This window comes from Buteo buteo, chromosome 16 (genome assembly GCF_964188355.1).
Source record: "Buteo buteo chromosome 16, bButBut1.hap1.1, whole genome shotgun sequence".
Classification (NCBI taxonomy): domain Eukaryota; kingdom Metazoa; phylum Chordata; class Aves; order Accipitriformes; family Accipitridae; genus Buteo; species Buteo buteo.
In genome coordinates this window covers 31,357,334-31,374,228 of record NC_134186.1, presented here as the reverse complement: position 1 = coordinate 31,374,228, position 16,895 = coordinate 31,357,334, and the positions used below count along the sequence as shown (strand labels likewise).

Genomic DNA, 16,895 nt, shown 5'->3' with positions numbered 1-16,895 from the left:
GTGCACCCCACACCCCCGCAGCACCCCCCCCCCGCTTCTGCCCCATGCAACTCCCCCAGCAGCCCCCACCCTTGTGCCGTGCGCCCCCCACCCCGCAGACCCCTGTCCCCGTTCCCCAGGTGCCCGATGGGTGCCCCGCATGCCAGGCAGGACCAGGCAGGGTGCAGGCAGGGTCCCCCCCCGGGGCCTCCCCCCGCCGTCCCCAGCAGTTTGGGGGGCGGGGGCCAGGCCGGGGTGGCGTAAGGCTGCGGTGGGGACGTGTGGCCCCACCACCCGTATAAGGGTGACAGCGGGCAGAGGCACCCAGCCTGCAGAGGACAGAGACCCCCAAGTCCCAGGTGAGGAGCGGGGGACGGGGACAGCGGGGTGGGCTCAGTCTCCAGCTGCCGGGGCTGGGGACCAGGGTGGGTGTCCCTGGAGCTGGAACGGGCGGCTCTGGGGTGCCAGGGGGGCATGGAGGGGGGCACAGGGGGGCACAGGGTGCCCGGGGGACAGGGTGGCACAGGGGGGCACAGGGTGCCCGGGGGACAGGGTGGCACAGGGTTCCCCGGGGGACAGGGTGGCCTGGGGATGGCAGTGGGGAGCCAGGGACATGGGGGGTACGGGGGGGGCTAGGGGCTGTGGGGACGGCCCCAGGGGTGGCAGAGGGTGACCGGGGACACGGCATCTCCCGAGAGCGCCCGAGGGTGCCGGTGTCCCCAGCCCCGCCATGCAGCCCTGCCTGCTCCTCGTCCTGGCCCTGCTGGGCACGGCCTCCGCCAGCCATCCCGGTGAGTGCCTGCCACGCTGCCCACCCCGCGGGGACACCGTGGGGACACCGTGGGGTCCCCCGCACCCGGTGTGCCCCGGGGTGACGCCCGCCGGTGCCCCCAGCCCCTGACAGCCCCGAGGTGGACGAGGCGGCGTTGGAGGTGCCGGAGGAGGACGCCCGGTGCCCGCTGCAGAGCGAGACGCGGGCGTTCAGCGTCGCCAACCCGCTGGGCGCCAGCACCTTCCGCTACGTCATCATCACCCGTTGCCAGAACTTCCACAACGCCCAGGTGGGCAGAGGATGGGCGGGGGGGTTTGGGGTCATGGGACACCGCGTGCCACCCGGGCGTCCCCGTAACCGGTGCGCGTCCCTCTCCGCAGCACATCTGTGCCCGGTGCTACCGCGGGCGCCTGGCCTCCATCCACAGCTACAGCCGCAACAGCCTCCTGCAGCGCCAGGCACGGCTCAGCACCAACCGCGGGCAGGTCTGGATTGGGGCCATCACCCAGCCCGTGGTAAGGCACCCCCCCCGCACCCACCGCCCCACCCTGTGCCCCTGTCCCCAATGCCCACCCTGGGTGCACCAGCCCCGTCCCCCTGTCCCCAATGCCCACCTTTGGTGCCCCAGCCCTGTCCCCCTGTCCCCGGTGCCCAACTTTGGGTGTCCCAGCCCTGTGCCCCTGTCCCCCGTGCCCACCCTGGGTGTCCCAGCCCTGTGCCCCTGTCCCCAATGCCCACCCTGGGTGCCCTAGCCCCATCCCCCTGTCCCCAGTGCCCAACTTTGGTGCCCCAGCCCTGTCCCCCTGTCCCCCATGCCCACCCTGGGTGCCCCAGCTCTGTTGCCTGTCCCCAGTGCCCACCCTGGGTGCCCCAGCCCTGTTCCCCTGTCCCTGGTGCCCAACTTTGGGTGCCCCAGCCCTGTCCCCCGTGCCCCCCCCGGGTGCTCCTAGCCCGTCCCCTACCCCGTTGTCCCCCAGGCCCCCCATGCCCGGTGCCGGGGAGTGTCCCCATGCCCTTGACCCCCTCTCTGCAGGGCAGGAACGTGCGCTGCTGGTGGACTGACCAGAGCCGCTGGAACTACTCGTACTGGCTGCAGGGCTACCCACTGCGCTCCCACCTCTACTGCACCTCCCTCTGCACCAACAGTCAGTGGGGCGGGGGGGGCACCCAGGGCCTTGGGGGGGCTGTGCTGGGAGCCTCTGCCTGTGGGTGGGTGCAGAGGATGCTGGGGAAGCCTCGGGGTGGGGAGGTGGTGCCCCGCGGGGGGGGGGCTGGTGGCTGGTATAGGGTAGTTTGGGGGAGCTGGCACCAGGGGGGTTTAGGGTTGGGTCCCTGGGGGTTTGGGTCTGGTCCCTGGGGCAGTGGGTGCTGTTGGATGCCAGGGCTGACCCCCCCCTCTTCCCCCCCCAGATGGGCGCTGGAGAAGCGTGGGCTGCCAGGTGAGGCTGCCCTTCATCTGCGAGTACTGAGGGGCTCAGCCCCCCCAACGGTGCCCCCCAGCCCTGTGGTCCCCCCAGGCACCCCCCTGCTGCTGTCCCCCCGCACTGGCCCCACGGTGGGGGGGGCTGCACCCCCACCCTGGATCTCAATAAAGTATCAGCTTTCAGCACCCATCTCTGTGTTTGGGCCCTGGGCAGGTGGGTGGAGGGTCCTGGGGGGCCCCAGCATGGGTGCTGGGGCTGTAACAGGGGCAGTGGGAAGCACCCTGGGGTACACAGTGGGGGGGAGGTTTGGGGACAGGGGTGTCCCTTGTACCCTGCACAGCCCCTGCATGGGCAATGGGGGGGCACAGGGGTCCCTCCCCGGGGGCTGTGGTGGCACCCTGACAGCAGATCCCATGGCCACCCCCAAATCGGTGGTGTCACCCTGTCCTCCCCTTACTCTGCCCCTGCACCCCAACCCTTCCCATCAGACCCCCCCGTAACCGCCCCTCACCCCGCCCCTCGCACAGGCTGGAGGTGGATGGGTGCTGCAAGCCAAAGGTTTATTGGGGTGGCGGGTGCAGCCCCCCCACCGTGGGGCCGGCTGGGAGCAGGGAGGTCTTGGGGGGGTCGCAGAGGCCCCAGCAGCCCACATGTCCCCAGCACCCATCTTGGGGGGGGTGGGGGGTGTCACCCCTGGCACCCAACAGCACCTACTGCCCTGGTGCCCACCCCAGCCCCCCCCCTTGCTGGAAGTGTGGGAGCTGCGGGGACCCAGGGGAAATGGGGTGGGACCCCCCCAGCCAGGTGGCACCTGGTAAGGGGAACACTGGGGACCTGGGTCAGGGGGGCACAATGGGGCTGGGGCACCCTGGGGACGGGGCTGGGGCACCCAGGGTGGGCATTGGGGACAGGGTGGGCAGGAGGATCCCGGCGGGGGTCCCGGCGAGCCCCTCACCCAGCTGCGGGTGCTGGCCCCGGTGCAGATGAGCAGGCTGCGGACGGGGGCCAGGTTCCTGCGGTGACACTGGGCACACACGCACTGGGGGTCACGGGGGGTCAGCAGAGCGGCACCCAGAGGGCTGTGTCCCCCGTCCCCACTCCCCAGGCACCCCAGCCCTGGTGTCCACCTGGGCAGCCCTTGTGGGACATCCCTGGAGCCCTGTGCCCCTCTGCCACCTCTGGGGCCACCCCATTCTCCCCACATCCCCCGTGCCACCCCCTCCACATCCCCCATGTCCCTCTGCCACCCCCGGGGACACCCTATGTTCCTCACCCCCATCCTCCCCCCTCAGCCACCCTGTGCCCCCACTCTCCCGCCGCCATCCCCAGTGCCCCCCTGTGCCCCATGCCCTGTGCTCCTGCTGCCACCACTGCGGCCCCGATGTCGTCCCCATGGCCCCCCCTGCCCCACGGCCACCAGCGTCACCCACTGCCCCATATGCCCCCTGTGCCCTGTCCCACTGCCAGTGTGGGAAAGGGGGTGCCAGCCATTGGGGGGGCTGGGGCGGGGAGGGTGCGGGGGCCCCCCGGCTGGGTGCAGGCAGGGGGCTGCCCCACAGTGGGGGGCAGGTGGGGGGCTGCCCCATGGCGCCCAGAGCTAGAGGCCGAGGGAGAAGGTGCCCGAGTCGGTGGACTGCTTGTCTCGGCTGCAGCCCCCCAGCGCCCCGGGGGGACACGCCGTGGGGCTGGTGGGGGGCGCGGGCATGCCAGCCTCTGGCACCTGTGGGGCAGGGGATGGGCGCCGGGTTAGTTGCTGCCCCATAGCCAGGGCAGCCGGGGGGGCTCAGGGGCACTGCCTGCAGGTCCCCCCGGGCCAGCCCCACACATCTTCCAGTGTGGCTTGATGCAGCCCCCACCCCGAGGTGACCCCGCTCTGGCCCCAGCCCCACGGCGGCCCCAGCCCCACGGCTGACCTCCTCGAACTTGCGGGCCTTGTAGTGCTCGGCTCCCTTCAGGAAGTTGAGCAGGATGATATCGCACAGCACTGTGCCCTGGGGGCGGCAGCGTTGGGGTGGGGGTGTCCCACGTTATGGGGCACCCTCTGACACCCCACAGCCCACCATGGAGCCAGGCTGCCATCACCCTGGGGCTTTGCCGTGTCCCCATGCCCCACGGCTATAAGGTTTTCCTCCATCCCCATCGCAATCGCTATGGGGTATCACTGCCCTCCCTGCCCCACATCTGTGGGGCGCACAGGGCCTCTCCCAAGCCCCCCACCCCCAGGGAGATGCTGTCACACAGGGTCTGAGAACGGCCACAACTCACCACGCCGATGGAGGTGAAAGCAGCCACCGTGTTGATGAGGGTGGGGACAATGCCAAACTTCCCAGCCTGGGGGTGCAGAGACCCCCGTTGGTGGGGGGGTCCCCACTCCCCATGGCCCCCATAGGGTCCCCGGGGAGGCCCCGAGCGCTGCACATACATTGCCGTACACCAGGACGTCGAAGCGGATGCCGAAGGCCTTGGTGAGGGTGCGGCGCTCGGTGCCGTCCGGCCAGCGGTAGTACCTGGCGTGCCTGCGCGGGGACGCGGGGGACAGGGGCCGTGCCAGGCTGCGCACACACACGTGACACGCGTGTCCCCATGCGGTGGCGTGTGCCGTACCTGAAGTTGTAGCCGGGGGCCGGGGCGGGGGGTCGGGCAAGGCCGTCCAGGCGGGTGAAGGAGTAGCGGGGCAGGCAGCGCTCCCAGGCACGGTCCAGGTCGCACACCCACCCGATCTTGATGCCCAGCACCCCCCCCTGCCCCGGCCCTCAGGGTCAGCCGCGAGCTGTGGCCCCGGACCCGCGTCCCCGCGTCCCCACGTCCCCACGCCCTGCATCCCACATCCCCGTGTCCCCATGTCCCACATACCGGCGTCCCCACATCCCCATGCCTGCATCCCACATCCCTGCAGCCCCACATCCCTGTGTCCCCACACCCCCTGTCCCACGTCCCCATACCTGTACGTCCCACGTCCCCACATCCCAAACCCCACGTGCCCACATCCCCACCCCTGCGTCCCCACATCTCCACGTCCCCACGCCCCATGTCCCCGTGTCCCCACATCCTGCACCCTCATGTCCCACATGCCCATGTCCCCACGTCTCACATCCCCACGTCCCATGTCTCTGCCCCCGTGTCCCACGTCCCTACGTCCCCTGTCTCATGTCCCCATGTCCCCACATCCCCACATCCCACGTCCCCCTGTCCCAACACCCCACACCCCCACGTCCCCACCCCACACCCCACCCCCTCTGTCCCCGTGCCCCACGGCTCACGGTGGCGGCCAGCGTGGGGAAGTCCTGCCCGGCGAGGCGCACCACGTCCCCCAGCCGCAGGATGGGGCAGAGGGGCTGCTGCTCGGGGTGGAACCGGCAGCGCCCCAGCTCCCCCCTGCTGCCGGGGGGCGGCAGGTTGGCCCTAGGGGGACACGGGGGGGGGACACGGCCATCAGCCAGCCGGGCTGGGGGGGGGACGCGGCCCCACCGCCTGTCCCCGCGGCCCCGGTGCCGCTCACTTCTCAAAGCCGAAGAGCGGGAAGCGGATGCTGTTCTTGATGAAGAGGGTGAAGTTTTCGGCCTCCAGCATGATGGGTCTGGGGGGGGAGAAGGGGGTATTCCTGGGGTGTGGGGGCATAGACCCCTGCCCCCCCCCATGCCCCCCCTCCGGTCACACTCACACATCGATGGTGTCCACCTCCGGCGGGCACCAGCCCTGGATCTCGCAGGTGCGCAGGGTCCCGTTGTAGGGGACGCAGCGCCCCGTCAGCACCCCTGCCGGAGCCCCCATCAGTGTGGCGAGCGGGCAGGCCTCAGCCTCCCCAGCCCCCCACCCCCGGGGCGGGGGTCCCCCTCACCGCTGCCCGTGGTGGGGCTCTTCCCCCGGCAGTCGCGGTCGGCCGTGCAGCGGTACTCGACTTCGCTCTGGGGGGGTGGGTTGGTGAGCCTGGGCGGGGTTGCAGGGGGACACACACCCCGATGTCCCCCCCCGCCCGCTGCCCCCCAGCCCCGTCCGTACCTCCGGGCAGACGCCCTGTGCCTGGTTCTCCGTCAGGATCTGCTTGGTGACCACCACGAACACCGAGGTGCCCTGGGGGGGGATGTCACCGTCGCCCTGCCCGTCACCCTGACAGCCCTCTGCTCCATCGAGAGGGAAAACCGAGGCAGGGGAGGGGCCCGGCGCCCCCTCACCTGGTGGGGGGTGACGTAGTCGGCCGTATCCAGCACCCGGCCGGCATAGCGCCCGATGCCCTTGACCTTGGTCACCACCGAGGACTCGATGACGGTGTCCCGCACCTGGTAGGCTTTCTCGTGGAGGAAGACCCAGCTGGGACAACAGCCGCAGGGGGTGACGGTGGGGACAGCCACCCCCTGGGGCCTGCCTGCGCCCCGCCGTCACCCCCAGCCCACCCAGAGCTGCCGGAGCCCCGGGGAAACCGGGGCTGCCAGCCGAGCGGCTGCCGGGCCTCCGACAGGCGCCTGTCACCTGCCCGTGCCCTGCCGGCGGCTGCTGTCACCCCCCCGGGAGCACCCGGGGTCAGACACCCCCTCCGTCACCCGCTGTGGCCTTGCTGCTGCTCCCGCCCCTCTTTGTCACCCTCACTGATGGTGTCCCCCTCCCGTCACCCGCACCGACACGCTCTCCCGGCTGTCCCCACCGTGTCACCCGTGCCGGGCGTGCCCGACGTTCCCGGCACGGACACCCTTGTCACCCTCTCGCCTGTCCCTCCTCTGCCCCATCGCCCGGCTGTCACCCGCCGCTCCTGCCCCAGCCACCCCCTCCTCCCCGCACCACCGCCCAGCCTGTCCCCTGGCCGTCACCCCCCCATCCCCCTCGTCACCCCCCGGGTGCCACCAGCAGCAGCCCCCCGTCAGCCGGCTGACACTCGCTCGTCCCCGCCAAGGGATGTCCTGGGCGAGGCGGCGTGACGGCGGGGAGGGGGGGTCCAGGGGCGGGGGGGGGTCTCACCCGATGAAGTAAGCGAGGATGAGGAGCTGCACGCCGCGGTTGACGGCCCCCACCACCCAGCTCTTCACCACCACCGACTTGGTGGTCTCGTAGGAGAAGAAGTCGGTCACCCAGCGGGTGCCGGGGCGCGGGAGGGGCATGGGCAGGGCAGGGCAGGAGCAGGCAGGGGTACCGGCAGCGAGGGGCGATGCGGGCAGGGCGGGAGCGGGCAGGGGTACCGGCAGCGAGGGGCGATGCGGGCAGGGCGGGAGCGGGCAGGGGTACCGGCAGCGAGGGGCGATGCCGGCAGGGCAGGACAGGGCAGGAGCGGGCAGGGGTACCGGCAGCGAGGGGCGATGCGGGCAGGGCAGGAGCGGGCAGGGGTACCGGCAGCAAAGGCTGGGGTGGGCAGGGCGGGCAGGAGCAGGCAGGGGTCCAGGCAGGGCGGGAGGCGGGCGGGGGCAGGGCGGGGGGCGGAGGCTCAGCCCGGGGGGGGGGGATGGAGGGGGGCGGAGGGGTGCAGGGGGAGGGAGGGGGCAGCTGGGGACGGGCTGGGACAGGGTGTCGTGTGTGTCCCCCCCCCCGGTCCGGGGGTCTCTCCCCGGTCCGGAGGTCCCCTGCGATGCCCCCCCCCTTTGGGGCTCCCCGACGCAGGGGCGGGGCCGGGGGCAGCCCCTCGTTGGGGCGCACGGGGGGGCCCCCGCGTTTGGGGGGGGCCTGGTTTGGGGGGGGAGTCCCCTCTCATGTGGGGGGTGCCTCGTCTGTGCGGGCCCCCGGCTTTGGGGGTGCCCCCCACACACCGCGGGGGCCTCCCATTTGGGGTGCTCCCACTCTCTGGGTGTCCCCATTTTGGGGGTGCCCCGGTTTTGGGGGGGGTGCCCCCCCCGGCCGTCGCGGTGACGTCACGGGGATCACCCAGCGCTGACCAATGGGGGTCGCGGCGCGGGGAGGCCGGCGGGGAGACCTCCCGCCGCTCTATGGTGCCCGGCGAGGCAGCGCGGCAGGTGAGGCCTGGAGGGGGCGGCCTCTCTAGCCGCCCATCCCCCACCTCTATGGCGGGGGACGGGGCGGGGGGGGCGCACGCAGGACGCCGCGTCCACTCTAGCCGGGAGTCCTCCGGGCGCTCTATGGGCCCCGCCCGCGCCCTTGCCTCTCGGTCCTCCCGCGGTGGCGCCCAGAGCGGCTCCTCTCTGTGGCGGAAGTGGGGGCGGGTTCCGGCGGCGGCGGCAACGGCGGCGGTGGCGGGGGGGGAGGCTTCGCGCGAGGTTCGTGTTGCGCAGGCGGGAAAAGTGTCGGCGGTGCGGGGGGGGCCGGGCCCGGCCGGGCCGGGGAGGCCGCACTGGGGCGGGGGGGGGGGGGAGCGGGGAGCGGGGCCGGGACTAGGGGGGGTGGGGCGGGGAGGCGGTTGGGCCCCGGCGGGGAGCTCAGGCCGGGGGGGATTTGGGGGCTGGGAGCAGCGGGGAGGGGGGGAATTTGGGGGGGGGGAGCACCGGGGAGGGGAAGGGCAGGGCTTGAGGGACCGAGGGTAGAGGGGGGCGCGGGGGAAGGCCGTGGGGCCGTGGTGCATCTGGGGCAGGGGGAGAGGGGGGGTCTGGGTCGCCCCCCGCGAGTGGGTCGGTGCCATCCCGAGAGGCAGCGTCCCGGGGGGGGGCGAGGAAAGCGGGGCTGGGGGCGGGAGAGAGGTTTGGTTTTGGGGCTGCCGGTGTGGCTGTGCTCGCAGAGCCTGCCCCTGCGGGAGGGCGGGGAGCCATCTTCCCCCCGGTGAGCCGCCTGGCTGAGCTCCGCTCACCCTCCTCTTCCCCCGCAGCTGCTCTGTCCCTGTCCCCATCCCCACCTGCCGCTGACCCGGGGCATGCCGGGCTGGGGGGGGAACTGAACCACTCGCTGCGCTCAGCCTCCCTCCCCTCCCAAAGCCCGGGTGCCTCCCCCAGCCGCCATGGCCGACACGCTGGAGTTCAACGAGATATACCAGGAGGTGAAGGGATCCATGGTGAGCGAGTCGGGGGGGGGAGGGGGACGGTCCCCGGGGAGCCCCGCTTGGGCCCTGGCAGGTGACACATCGCGTTGAGACCTGCTCTCCCAGCCAAAACGCTGCAGGGCGCTTCCCCCACACAGGCGTCTCTTCCGCCGCCTCGTCCTGGCAGAGCGTGTTTTGCTGATCTCGCCTGGAAGTGGGGCACGGAGGCGCCTCGTTTCCGGGGCTGAAGCGTTTTGGAGCATCAATGGGGGCTTTTAGTGCCAGCCCGTTGCGGAGCGAGCGAGGTTGCGGTTGGGAACGCTTCCAGGAGGAGGGAGAAGGGATGCCAGCTCTGTGCATCCACTGTGGCTGCTGCAAGAGGGTTGCCTGTCGGCTGTCAGCCTGTTCCAGCGCAGGGGAGTGGGCAGGGACGGCTTGGGGGGGTGTTGAGTGTTTCTGGGTCACCCTTAACCCTCTAGCTTTTGCAACATTGTCCCTAAAAGCCTGATGGAGCTACAGCACTGTAGTGGCACCGAGGCTGCTCGTGACTGTCTTGTGGCCCCTTGAATCCCCAGTTGAGGTGGTATGGAGCGTGTAACAACTGAAACTGGTGGGCGGTTGGGGAAGCCACCTTGTTTTGCCTGGAAGGGTCATGCAGCTGCCAGTTGTGCCCGAAAGGCGGCAGTTCCCTGCTCTGGGGCTGGTGGTGTCATTGGGCTGTTCCCCTGCGTGTGGGGTGAGCCGCCCCCACGTCACACTTGCCTCTCCCACCAGAATGACGGGCGGCTGCGGCTGAGCCGCCAAGGTGTGATCTTCAAGAACAGCAAAACGGGGAAAGTGGACAACATCCAGGCCTCGGAGCTGGCCGAGGGCGTGTGGCGACGTGTGGCGCTCGGTCACGGCCTCAAGCTGCTCACCAAGAATGGCCATGTCTACAAATACGATGGTTTCCGGGAATCAGTGAGTCCCCCGGCCCCTGCATGCCTGGCCCGTCCTTGTCCCTGGCTGGTGTCTCTTCTCTTGCTGACTTGTGCTTGTCCTGTGTTGAGCTGCACTCCCTGCGAGTCTCGCAGTGCTGACCCCCCAAGAACAGCTCTGACCCCTATTTTTCTTGCTGCTTCCTTTGTGCCGGGGTGGGGCTGCGTCCCAGTTATGGGCTCTGTGCAGCACCTGCCCGTATGTGGCGGTTTCTAACGGATGCTCCTTCCTTCTTGCCCCGGCCCAGGAGTTTGATAAGCTCTCAGATTTCTTCAAGGCCCACTATCGCCTGGAGCTGGCGGAGAAGGATCTGTGTGTGAAGGGTTGGAACTGGGGGACGGTGAGGTTCGGAGGTGAGTCGTGGTGATGCTGTTACTGGGGGAAGGGAACCTCTGTGCTGGCTGCAGCCCGAGGTGGTGGGGCTGGTCTGGTGGCTGCGAGAGTTTCCCACCACCATGGCTGTTCCTGCAGCACCCAGCCAGTCCCCTGAGCAGCGGCCTGCTTTCTAGTGGTGTCGTCGGAGACAGTGAGGATGTTAGCCATCCCAGGAAAGCAGGAGATACCTGCGGGCCCCAAATCCAGGGTGAAGGTTTTGCAGGCAGGGAATGCTCAATGTAAAAGAAAGGTCGGGCTGGGAGCTGCGAGCGTCTGGCAGAGCCTGCCGGAACCAGGGGAGCTGGTGGATGCTCCTCCCTGGTCTGAGAGCAGAGGAACATGGGAACAGACAGTTCCTTCCTGTTCATTTCTGATCAGTGTCGATCTCTGGGGCCATAGCCAGAAGGAGAAAGCCTAGAGATTTGGGACGGAGCATGGGAATGCAGGGGAGGAGAGGAGAGGCATTGCCGGACTTTGGGAGAAGACCAAGGCTGCTGCTGGAGATGGGATCTAGGAGGATGCTTTGGGCCTGCCCCGCAGGGTGGACCTTATCCCCACCTCGTGGTGCGGTAGTTCTGATCCTGCAGTGACAAGCTGAGTATCCCCTCCTGCCCCTGCAGGGCAGCTGCTCTCCTTTGACATCGGGGAGCAGCCAGTGTTCGAGATCCCCCTCAGCAACGTCTCCCAGTGCACGACGGGCAAGAATGAGGTGACGCTGGAGTTCCACCAGAATGACGATGCTGAGGTCTCGCTCATGGAGGTTCGCTTCTACGTGCCGCCGACCCAGGAGGACGGCGTGGATCCTGTGGAGGTGAGTGGGGGGCCGCGGGGATGGCGAGTCGGGCAGAGGTGGTAGCTGGGTACCCTCACCTGGCCTTAACTCACTTCCCTTGCAGGCCTTCGCTCAGAATGTCCTCTCCAAGGCGGACGTGATCCAGGCCACCGGGGATGCCATCTGCATCTTCCGGGAACTGCAGTGTCTGACGCCTCGTGGGCGATATGACATCCGCATCTACCCCACCTTCCTGCATCTCCATGGCAAGACCTTCGACTACAAGATCCCCTACACGACCGTGTTGCGCCTCTTCCTGCTCCCACACAAGGACCAGCGGCAGATGTTTTTTGTGGTGAGGAGGGGACGAGGGGTCTTCCCTCCCCCAGGGAAGGGTGAGAAGCGATGGGTTTGGGGGATTTCAGGTCCTCACCTCCTCTTCTCTTTTCAGATCAGCCTGGATCCCCCAATAAAGCAAGGCCAGACCCGCTACCACTTCCTTATCCTGCTCTTCTCCAAGGATGAGGACATCTCCCTGACCCTCAACATGAATGAGTGAGTTCCGCTCCTGCCAGGCCACTTCCTTGACCCCCTCCCTGGATCTGTGGGCTGCAGGGAGCTGGGAGGGAGGTAATGAACCTCCTGACTTCCCATTCTCACTGTTGCCCTCTCTTTTGGCCGTGCAGGGAGGAGGTGGAGAAACGCTTCGAGGGGCGGCTCACCAAGAACATGTCGGGCTCCCTCTACGAGATGGTCAGCCGGGTCATGAAGGCGCTGGTGAATCGCAAGATCACCGTGCCTGGCAACTTCCAGGGGTGAGGCATGCTGCTGCCGGCTGAGGGGGGTGTGAGGGGTGAAACATGGGATCGTCCTGCTGCCGGAAAAGACACGGAGGTGGGGAGGGATGCAAAGCGTGCCTTGTCCTCCCTAGGGCAGGAGAAGCTGTTGGTTTGGTAGTCTGAGGCCAGCGGCTTGAGATCCTCCCTGACTCTGGCAGCAGGACTGGCCCCTCTCTTTCTCATTTGTTCCTGTTGACAGGGGGAAGGGGCTCTGCGAGATTCGTGCCTTGTGCCAGGGGAGCAACCGATGGGCTTGTCTGGGCTGCTGGGGTCCTCTGTCTCACTGTGGGGATGGGCACAGGGAGAGCGTTTGCTCCCTGCGGGTGTAAGATGGCTGCATTTGCCCTTGCAGACACTCTGGAGCCCAGTGCATCACCTGCTCCTACAAGGCCAGCTCAGGGCTTCTCTACCCGCTGGAGCGGGGCTTCATCTATGTGCACAAGCCACCCGTGCACATCCGCTTTGACGAGATCTCCTTCGTCAACTTTGCCCGCGGGACCACCACCACCCGCTCCTTCGACTTCGAGATTGAGACCAAGCAGGGCACGCAGTACACCTTCAGCAGCATAGAGAGGTGGGCATGGGGCAGGCTCTCACTGTGTCTGCCGGGCTTCTCTGCACCATGAGGCAGGCACCTTGCTGGGACCCCAATAGCCGCCCTGACTGCCCTGCCTGTTCCGCAGGGAGGAGTACGGGAAGCTCTTTGACTTCGTCAATGCCAAGAAGCTGAACATCAAGAACCGAGGCCTCAAGGAGGTACCTGCTGAGCAGGGCTGGTTCCCCGCACCCTGCTGGAACTGCTGCCCGGCCGGCTGGGGTGGGGAGAGGGCTGGGGGCTGTCTTCTCTCCAAAATTTTGTGGCTTTTCCCTTTTTTTTCACCTCTCTTTTCTCTCCTTGCCCTTGTAGAGGAAAAAGGTCCGTGCGATATCCCTTCCTCTTTCTCCTCTTCCTCCTCCTGGTGCAGGTTTCCTCTGCATGGCCGTGGTGGTCCCTGACTAAACCCAGTAACCCTGGCATGATTTGCAAGGGGCCTCCCCCCCTAACTCAGATAACTTTTATGCCCCTCTCTCTGGAGCCCTGACAGGGAGAAGGAGGGGACATGGCGGGTGTCCTGTCCTCCCTGCCCTGTGCATGTGTCTGGGGCCTGCCTGGGGGCCGTGCCCACCCAGGAGCATGCCAGGAGTTGCAGTTTCCAGAGGCCAAGTGTGTGCAGCTCGGGGGAGTGTGGGGAGCGACTCTCACACCATCTCTCCTGCAGGGCATGAAGCAGAGCTACGATGAATACGCTGACTCTGATGAAGACCAGCACGACGCCTACTTGGAGAGGATGAAGGAGGAGGGCAAGATCCGGGAGGAGAACGCCAACGACAGCAGCGACGGCTCTGGGGAGGAGACAGGTGAGGGCTGAGGCTGGGGGGCGTGAGGGAGTGCCAGGGGTGGCTGTCTTCGATGCTCAGGCTTCTCCCCCCCTGCCCCTCCTCGGTGAAGTCCTATCTGTCCTCGCCTTGCTATAAGCTGACCCCTGCCCTCTCTCCTTCCAGATGAGTCCTTCAACCCCGGAGAAGAGGATGATGACGTGGCTGAAGAGTGAGTGGAGGCTGGGCAGGGGTCTGTCTGGGGGGGCTTTTGGAAGGTGCTGTTTGGGGGTTTCTTGTGGGGGCAGCAGCTGCGTGGGGCTGTGTGAACATTGGGGAATGCTACAGGCACAGCCAGTATCGCTTTATGGATCCCTGGGCTTAAAAATCTTCGAGAAGCAGGTGCAGTCCTGGGCTCGCTCTATTATGATGACATGATACAACTTGAAAGGGTTAGAGAGGGGCAGTCAGGGGGATCAGATGGCTCCTGGATGAGGCCTTGGCTGTTCAGGCTGGAAAAGAGAACAGCGGGAGGAGGATGGGATGCAGCTCCATAAAATCCAGAGTTGGGGGAGAAGGTGGGTGAGAATCAGAGTGTCTGCACCAGCATGAAGGGCCATCGTGTGTGCTGGTGGGAGCTGGGTTCAGCCTGACAGGAGGAGGTGGGTCTTGGTCAAGTTGAGCCATGTGGTGTTGTGAGTGCCTAAAATTTACAGGAAGTCAGAAAATGATGAGCTGTGTTCGTGGAAGGAAAATCCCCTGAGAGCTGTTAAGCACAAACACAAGAGCTTCAGCTCAGGAAGCCTCCGAATTATGGGTTGCTGGAGGCTGGGGGAGTTCAGGGGCATGTCTTGCTGCCTGCTTGTCGCTGCTACGTCTCCTCCACCTCATGCTTCATCTTTCTGGGGTGGGGGTCTTGAGCTGTTGCTGAAGCCAAGTACCTCCACGCAGGTTTGACAGCAATGCCTCGGCCAGCTCCTCCAGCGGTGACGGCGACAGCGACCGGGATGAGAAGAAGCCAGCTAAGAAGGCCAAGATTGTCAAAGACCGCAAGCCTCGCAAGAAGCAGCTGGAGGTGAGAGGTTGCTACTGACTGGTTGTGGAGAGCAGGACCTGCTCCTGGAGCATGGGTTGCTGTTCCCTGTTGGGAGCAACACCGGGAAGATGCAGGTTGCAGCCCATCAGCTGAGCTGCTTCACCTCAACCTTTTGCCATGGTCCGATCTGGTGGCACCACCTCGCTGTGCTTTGCCCTGGGTGGGTCAGTTGTCCAAGCCTGACTTCGCTGCCTCCTGTGGATGAATCTAGACGGAGTCTCTTCCAAAGGGTGCATTGTGTCCGCACTTAGTCCTTTTGGTTGTTGGGGGGCTTGTCTCCAGCAACCTGCCCTTCCAGCTTCCATGGGTGTGACCTGACAACCCATCTCCCCTGACGGTGTAGCTGAATTGATGGTGGGATGTAGGAGGCAAGCTGAGACCCGGGCCCTCGTCTTGGGGCAGCCCCAGGTCTTGAGGTCTTCAGCAAGTGGTGCTGTTCGAGGCTTTCATCCTTGTTCTCTCCGCTCCCTGCCTTCTAGAGCAAGAAAGGGAAAGACCCCAATGCTCCTAAGCGGCCGATGTCAGCTTACATGCTCTGGCTGAATGCCAACCGTGAGAAGATCAAGTCAGACCATCCTGGCATCAGCATCACAGACTTGTCCAAGAAGGCCGGGGAGCTCTGGAAAGCCATGTCCAAGGAGAAGAAAGAGGTGAGGGATGGGGCATCTGGGTTGCTCTGCTGGTGGGGAGAGCCGAGCCTGGTCTCAGAGGGGGAGGCTGGAGCTGAGGAGGCCTGTCAGGCTCTTGCTTGATCTCCGGAACCTGGTGCTTCATAGGCGGGAGGTCGGGAGGGGAGTGTGGCAGTGGGGAGGTGATGTCTTTGGGCTGGTGAGCTCTTGGGTGAGCGTAGGCATGATCCAAGGTGGCGAGGGCCGTGGTGGGAGTGCTGGTGTGGTGTGAGTGGGGATGGTGTTGGGCTCTGGTGGTGCAGGTGGTGGAGGAGGAGGAGAGGAAGGCCCCGCTAACCTTGGGCTCTTGCTGCAGGAATGGGATCGCAAGGCAGAAGATGCCAGGAGGGACTACGAGAAGGCCATGAAGGAGTACAGCGTGGGCAGCAAGTCAGAGAGCTCCAAGACGTGAGTGCGCCGAGCAGGGAGGGCTGGTGGGGAGGGTGGCAGGGTTTTGCCCCTCTGAAACTGGGCTGTTGCCCAGCCATCACGGTGCCTGAGCCTCTCCAGGGCTGGGGGCTGTCTGAAGAGCATCCTTGGCTCTGTGGTGCCAGAGACAGGGCCGGTGGGCTGTCAGCAGGGTAATGCTTCTCCTCTCTCTTCCACCCTCCCAACACACGTGCAGGGAGAGGTCTAAAAAGAAGAAGAAGAAGCAGGAGAAGCAGATGAAGGGGAAAGTGGAGAAGAAAGGTGCCGCCTCCAAGTCTTTGTCCTCCACCAAGTCCCCTGCCAAGAACATGAGCGAGAGCTTCAAGAGCAAGGAATTTGTCTCCAGTGATGAGAGCTCCTCCGCAGAAAGCAAGAAGGAGGTAGGGCTCTTGACTGGCCGGGGGGGTTCTACTGGCCCATTCTTCCCCATGCTCTGTTTGTCTCTCTGGGAGGCGGCCCACTCCTCCCATCCCGGTAGGGGCTCTGGGACCCTCTGGTACCTCTTGTCTGTGGTATGCTGGTCACATCCCTCTGCTGTGGGTGGCCTGTCTGCTACACACATCCCTGTGTCACCACTGTCACCCCGCCCCCGCGGTGGGGCACAGGAGAGGCGAGGGAATGGGAGCTGCTGCCCTGACTTCATCCCCTGCCCACAGGACTCGGAGGAGGAGGGAGTCGCCAGCTTGCCCCCCAGCTCGGAAGAATCCGCGTCTGGCTCGGATTAGCCCTGTCCTTGGCTGGCTCCAGGCTGGTTCCCAGATCGGCAAGAGGACTGGGCGGGCCGGCCCCGCGGCGGGGACCTGGGTCTTGGGCTCTGACCGGCTCCCGGCCCACCTTGCCACAGCTTCGCATCCTCCTGCCCCTGACGCCCAGGGCAGGGAGACACGGGAGTGGGGTAGGAGGGTCCCCGGCCCCCCCCCGCCTGACTCCTCGGTGCCTGGCTGGGGGAGCGAGACCTCGTGGAGGAGGGAGGCCCTGGAGGGGCCTCAGTCCCACCTCAGCCCTGTTTGCATCAATTTATTTTTTTTAAATACTCGGGTTTGTTTCTGTCTTTTCTTTCCTTGGATTTTTTCGTCGTTTTTTTGTTTTTTGTTTTTTTTTTTTTTTTTTTGTATTTTGGGTCTGTTCACATGGCAACTTGGATTGAATAAAAAAAAAAAAAAAACCCACCGAGGGCGTGAGTGTGGGTGCAGAGCCAGGGAGGGAGCGGGGCCGGCTCCCCCCTTCCTTCCTTCCCCGCAGCTGGCCTGGAGCTTTGCTCCCTGCCTTGAACCGGGGCCAGCGGCTGAGCTCACTCCCTGCCTGTCCATTAGCGGCCCCC

General features: G+C 66.5%; 3 protein-coding genes across 5 annotated transcripts; 2 read left to right on the top strand and 1 right to left on the bottom strand.

Annotated features, from left to right (window-relative positions):
- The first annotated feature begins 243 nt into the window (after window positions 1-243).
- PRG2 (proteoglycan 2, pro eosinophil major basic protein) lies at window positions 244-2,360 on the top strand. The gene is made up of 6 exons (XM_075047177.1): window positions 244-338; window positions 676-770; window positions 874-1,040; window positions 1,132-1,266; window positions 1,785-1,896; window positions 2,162-2,360. The coding sequence occupies exons 2-6, from the start codon at window positions 710-712 to the stop codon at window positions 2,218-2,220; spliced, it is 534 nt and encodes a 177-aa protein (XP_074903278.1). The 5' UTR covers window positions 244-338; window positions 676-709; the 3' UTR covers window positions 2,221-2,360.
- A 1,275-nt stretch (window positions 2,361-3,635) lies between these two features.
- On the bottom strand, window positions 3,636-7,500 carry P2RX3 (purinergic receptor P2X 3). 2 transcript variants are annotated; one of them, XM_075047174.1, is made up of 12 exons: window positions 7,126-7,500; window positions 6,348-6,483; window positions 6,175-6,246; window positions 6,014-6,080; window positions 5,837-5,930; window positions 5,675-5,752; window positions 5,436-5,577; window positions 4,780-4,916; window positions 4,598-4,691; window positions 4,441-4,506; window positions 4,089-4,166; window positions 3,636-3,895 (listed from the first exon to the last, which is right to left on the bottom strand). In XM_075047174.1, the coding sequence occupies exons 1-12, from the start codon at window positions 7,263-7,265 to the stop codon at window positions 3,773-3,775; spliced, it is 1,227 nt and encodes a 408-aa protein (XP_074903275.1). In that variant the 5' UTR covers window positions 7,266-7,500; the 3' UTR covers window positions 3,636-3,772. The 2 variants fall into 2 exon arrangements, with proteins under 2 accessions (XP_074903275.1, XP_074903277.1); XM_075047176.1 differs by lacking the exon at window positions 4,089-4,166.
- A 743-nt stretch (window positions 7,501-8,243) lies between these two features.
- On the top strand, window positions 8,244-16,742 carry SSRP1 (structure specific recognition protein 1). 2 transcript variants are annotated; one of them, XM_075048594.1, is made up of 17 exons: window positions 8,244-8,369; window positions 8,912-9,094; window positions 9,836-10,021; window positions 10,287-10,392; window positions 11,035-11,225; window positions 11,311-11,541; window positions 11,638-11,741; window positions 11,873-12,001; window positions 12,378-12,599; window positions 12,709-12,781; window positions 13,285-13,423; window positions 13,568-13,613; window positions 14,333-14,456; window positions 14,957-15,127; window positions 15,462-15,553; window positions 15,771-15,954; window positions 16,231-16,742. In XM_075048594.1, exons 2-17 carry the CDS (start codon window positions 9,041-9,043, stop codon window positions 16,297-16,299), a joined length of 2,121 nt encoding a protein of 706 aa, XP_074904695.1. In that variant the 5' UTR covers window positions 8,244-8,369; window positions 8,912-9,040; the 3' UTR covers window positions 16,300-16,742. The 2 variants fall into 2 exon arrangements, with proteins under 2 accessions (XP_074904695.1, XP_074904696.1); XM_075048595.1 differs by lacking the exon at window positions 8,244-8,369 and adding an exon at window positions 8,384-8,402.
- The last annotated feature ends 153 nt before the right edge of the window (window positions 16,743-16,895 follow it).

What these genes read in the sequence shown, in the direction of transcription:
- PRG2 (XM_075047177.1), top strand. Translation starts at nt 710, where the DNA reads ATGCAGCCCTGCCTGCTCCTCGTCCTGGCCCTGCTGGGCACGGCCTCC. An exon ending in AGAACTTCCACAACGCCCAG is followed by an intron (nt 1,041 to 1,131) that starts GTGGGCAGAGGA and finishes CCCTCTCCGCAG; the next exon opens with CACATCTGTGCCCGGTGCTA. An exon ending in GGGCCATCACCCAGCCCGTG is followed by an intron (nt 1,267 to 1,784) that starts GTAAGGCACCCC and finishes CCCTCTCTGCAG; the next exon opens with GGCAGGAACGTGCGCTGCTG.
- P2RX3 (XM_075047174.1), bottom strand. Translation starts at nt 7,265, where the DNA reads ATGCCCCTCCCGCGCCCCGGCACCCGCTGGGTGACCGACTTCTTCTCC. An exon ending in ATCCTCGCTTACTTCATCGG is followed by an intron (nt 6,484 to 7,125) that starts GTGAGACCCCCC and finishes CTGTTGTCCCAG; the next exon opens with CTGGGTCTTCCTCCACGAGA. An exon ending in GCCCCCGGCTACAACTTCAG is followed by an intron (nt 4,692 to 4,779) that starts GTACGGCACACG and finishes GTCCCCGCGCAG; the next exon opens with GCACGCCAGGTACTACCGCT.
- SSRP1 (XM_075048594.1), top strand. Translation starts at nt 9,041, where the DNA reads ATGGCCGACACGCTGGAGTTCAACGAGATATACCAGGAGGTGAAGGGA. An exon ending in TGTCCAAGGAGAAGAAAGAG is followed by an intron (nt 15,128 to 15,461) that starts GTGAGGGATGGG and finishes CTCTTGCTGCAG; the next exon opens with GAATGGGATCGCAAGGCAGA. An exon ending in AAGTCAGAGAGCTCCAAGAC is followed by an intron (nt 15,554 to 15,770) that starts GTGAGTGCGCCG and finishes ACACACGTGCAG; the next exon opens with GGAGAGGTCTAAAAAGAAGA.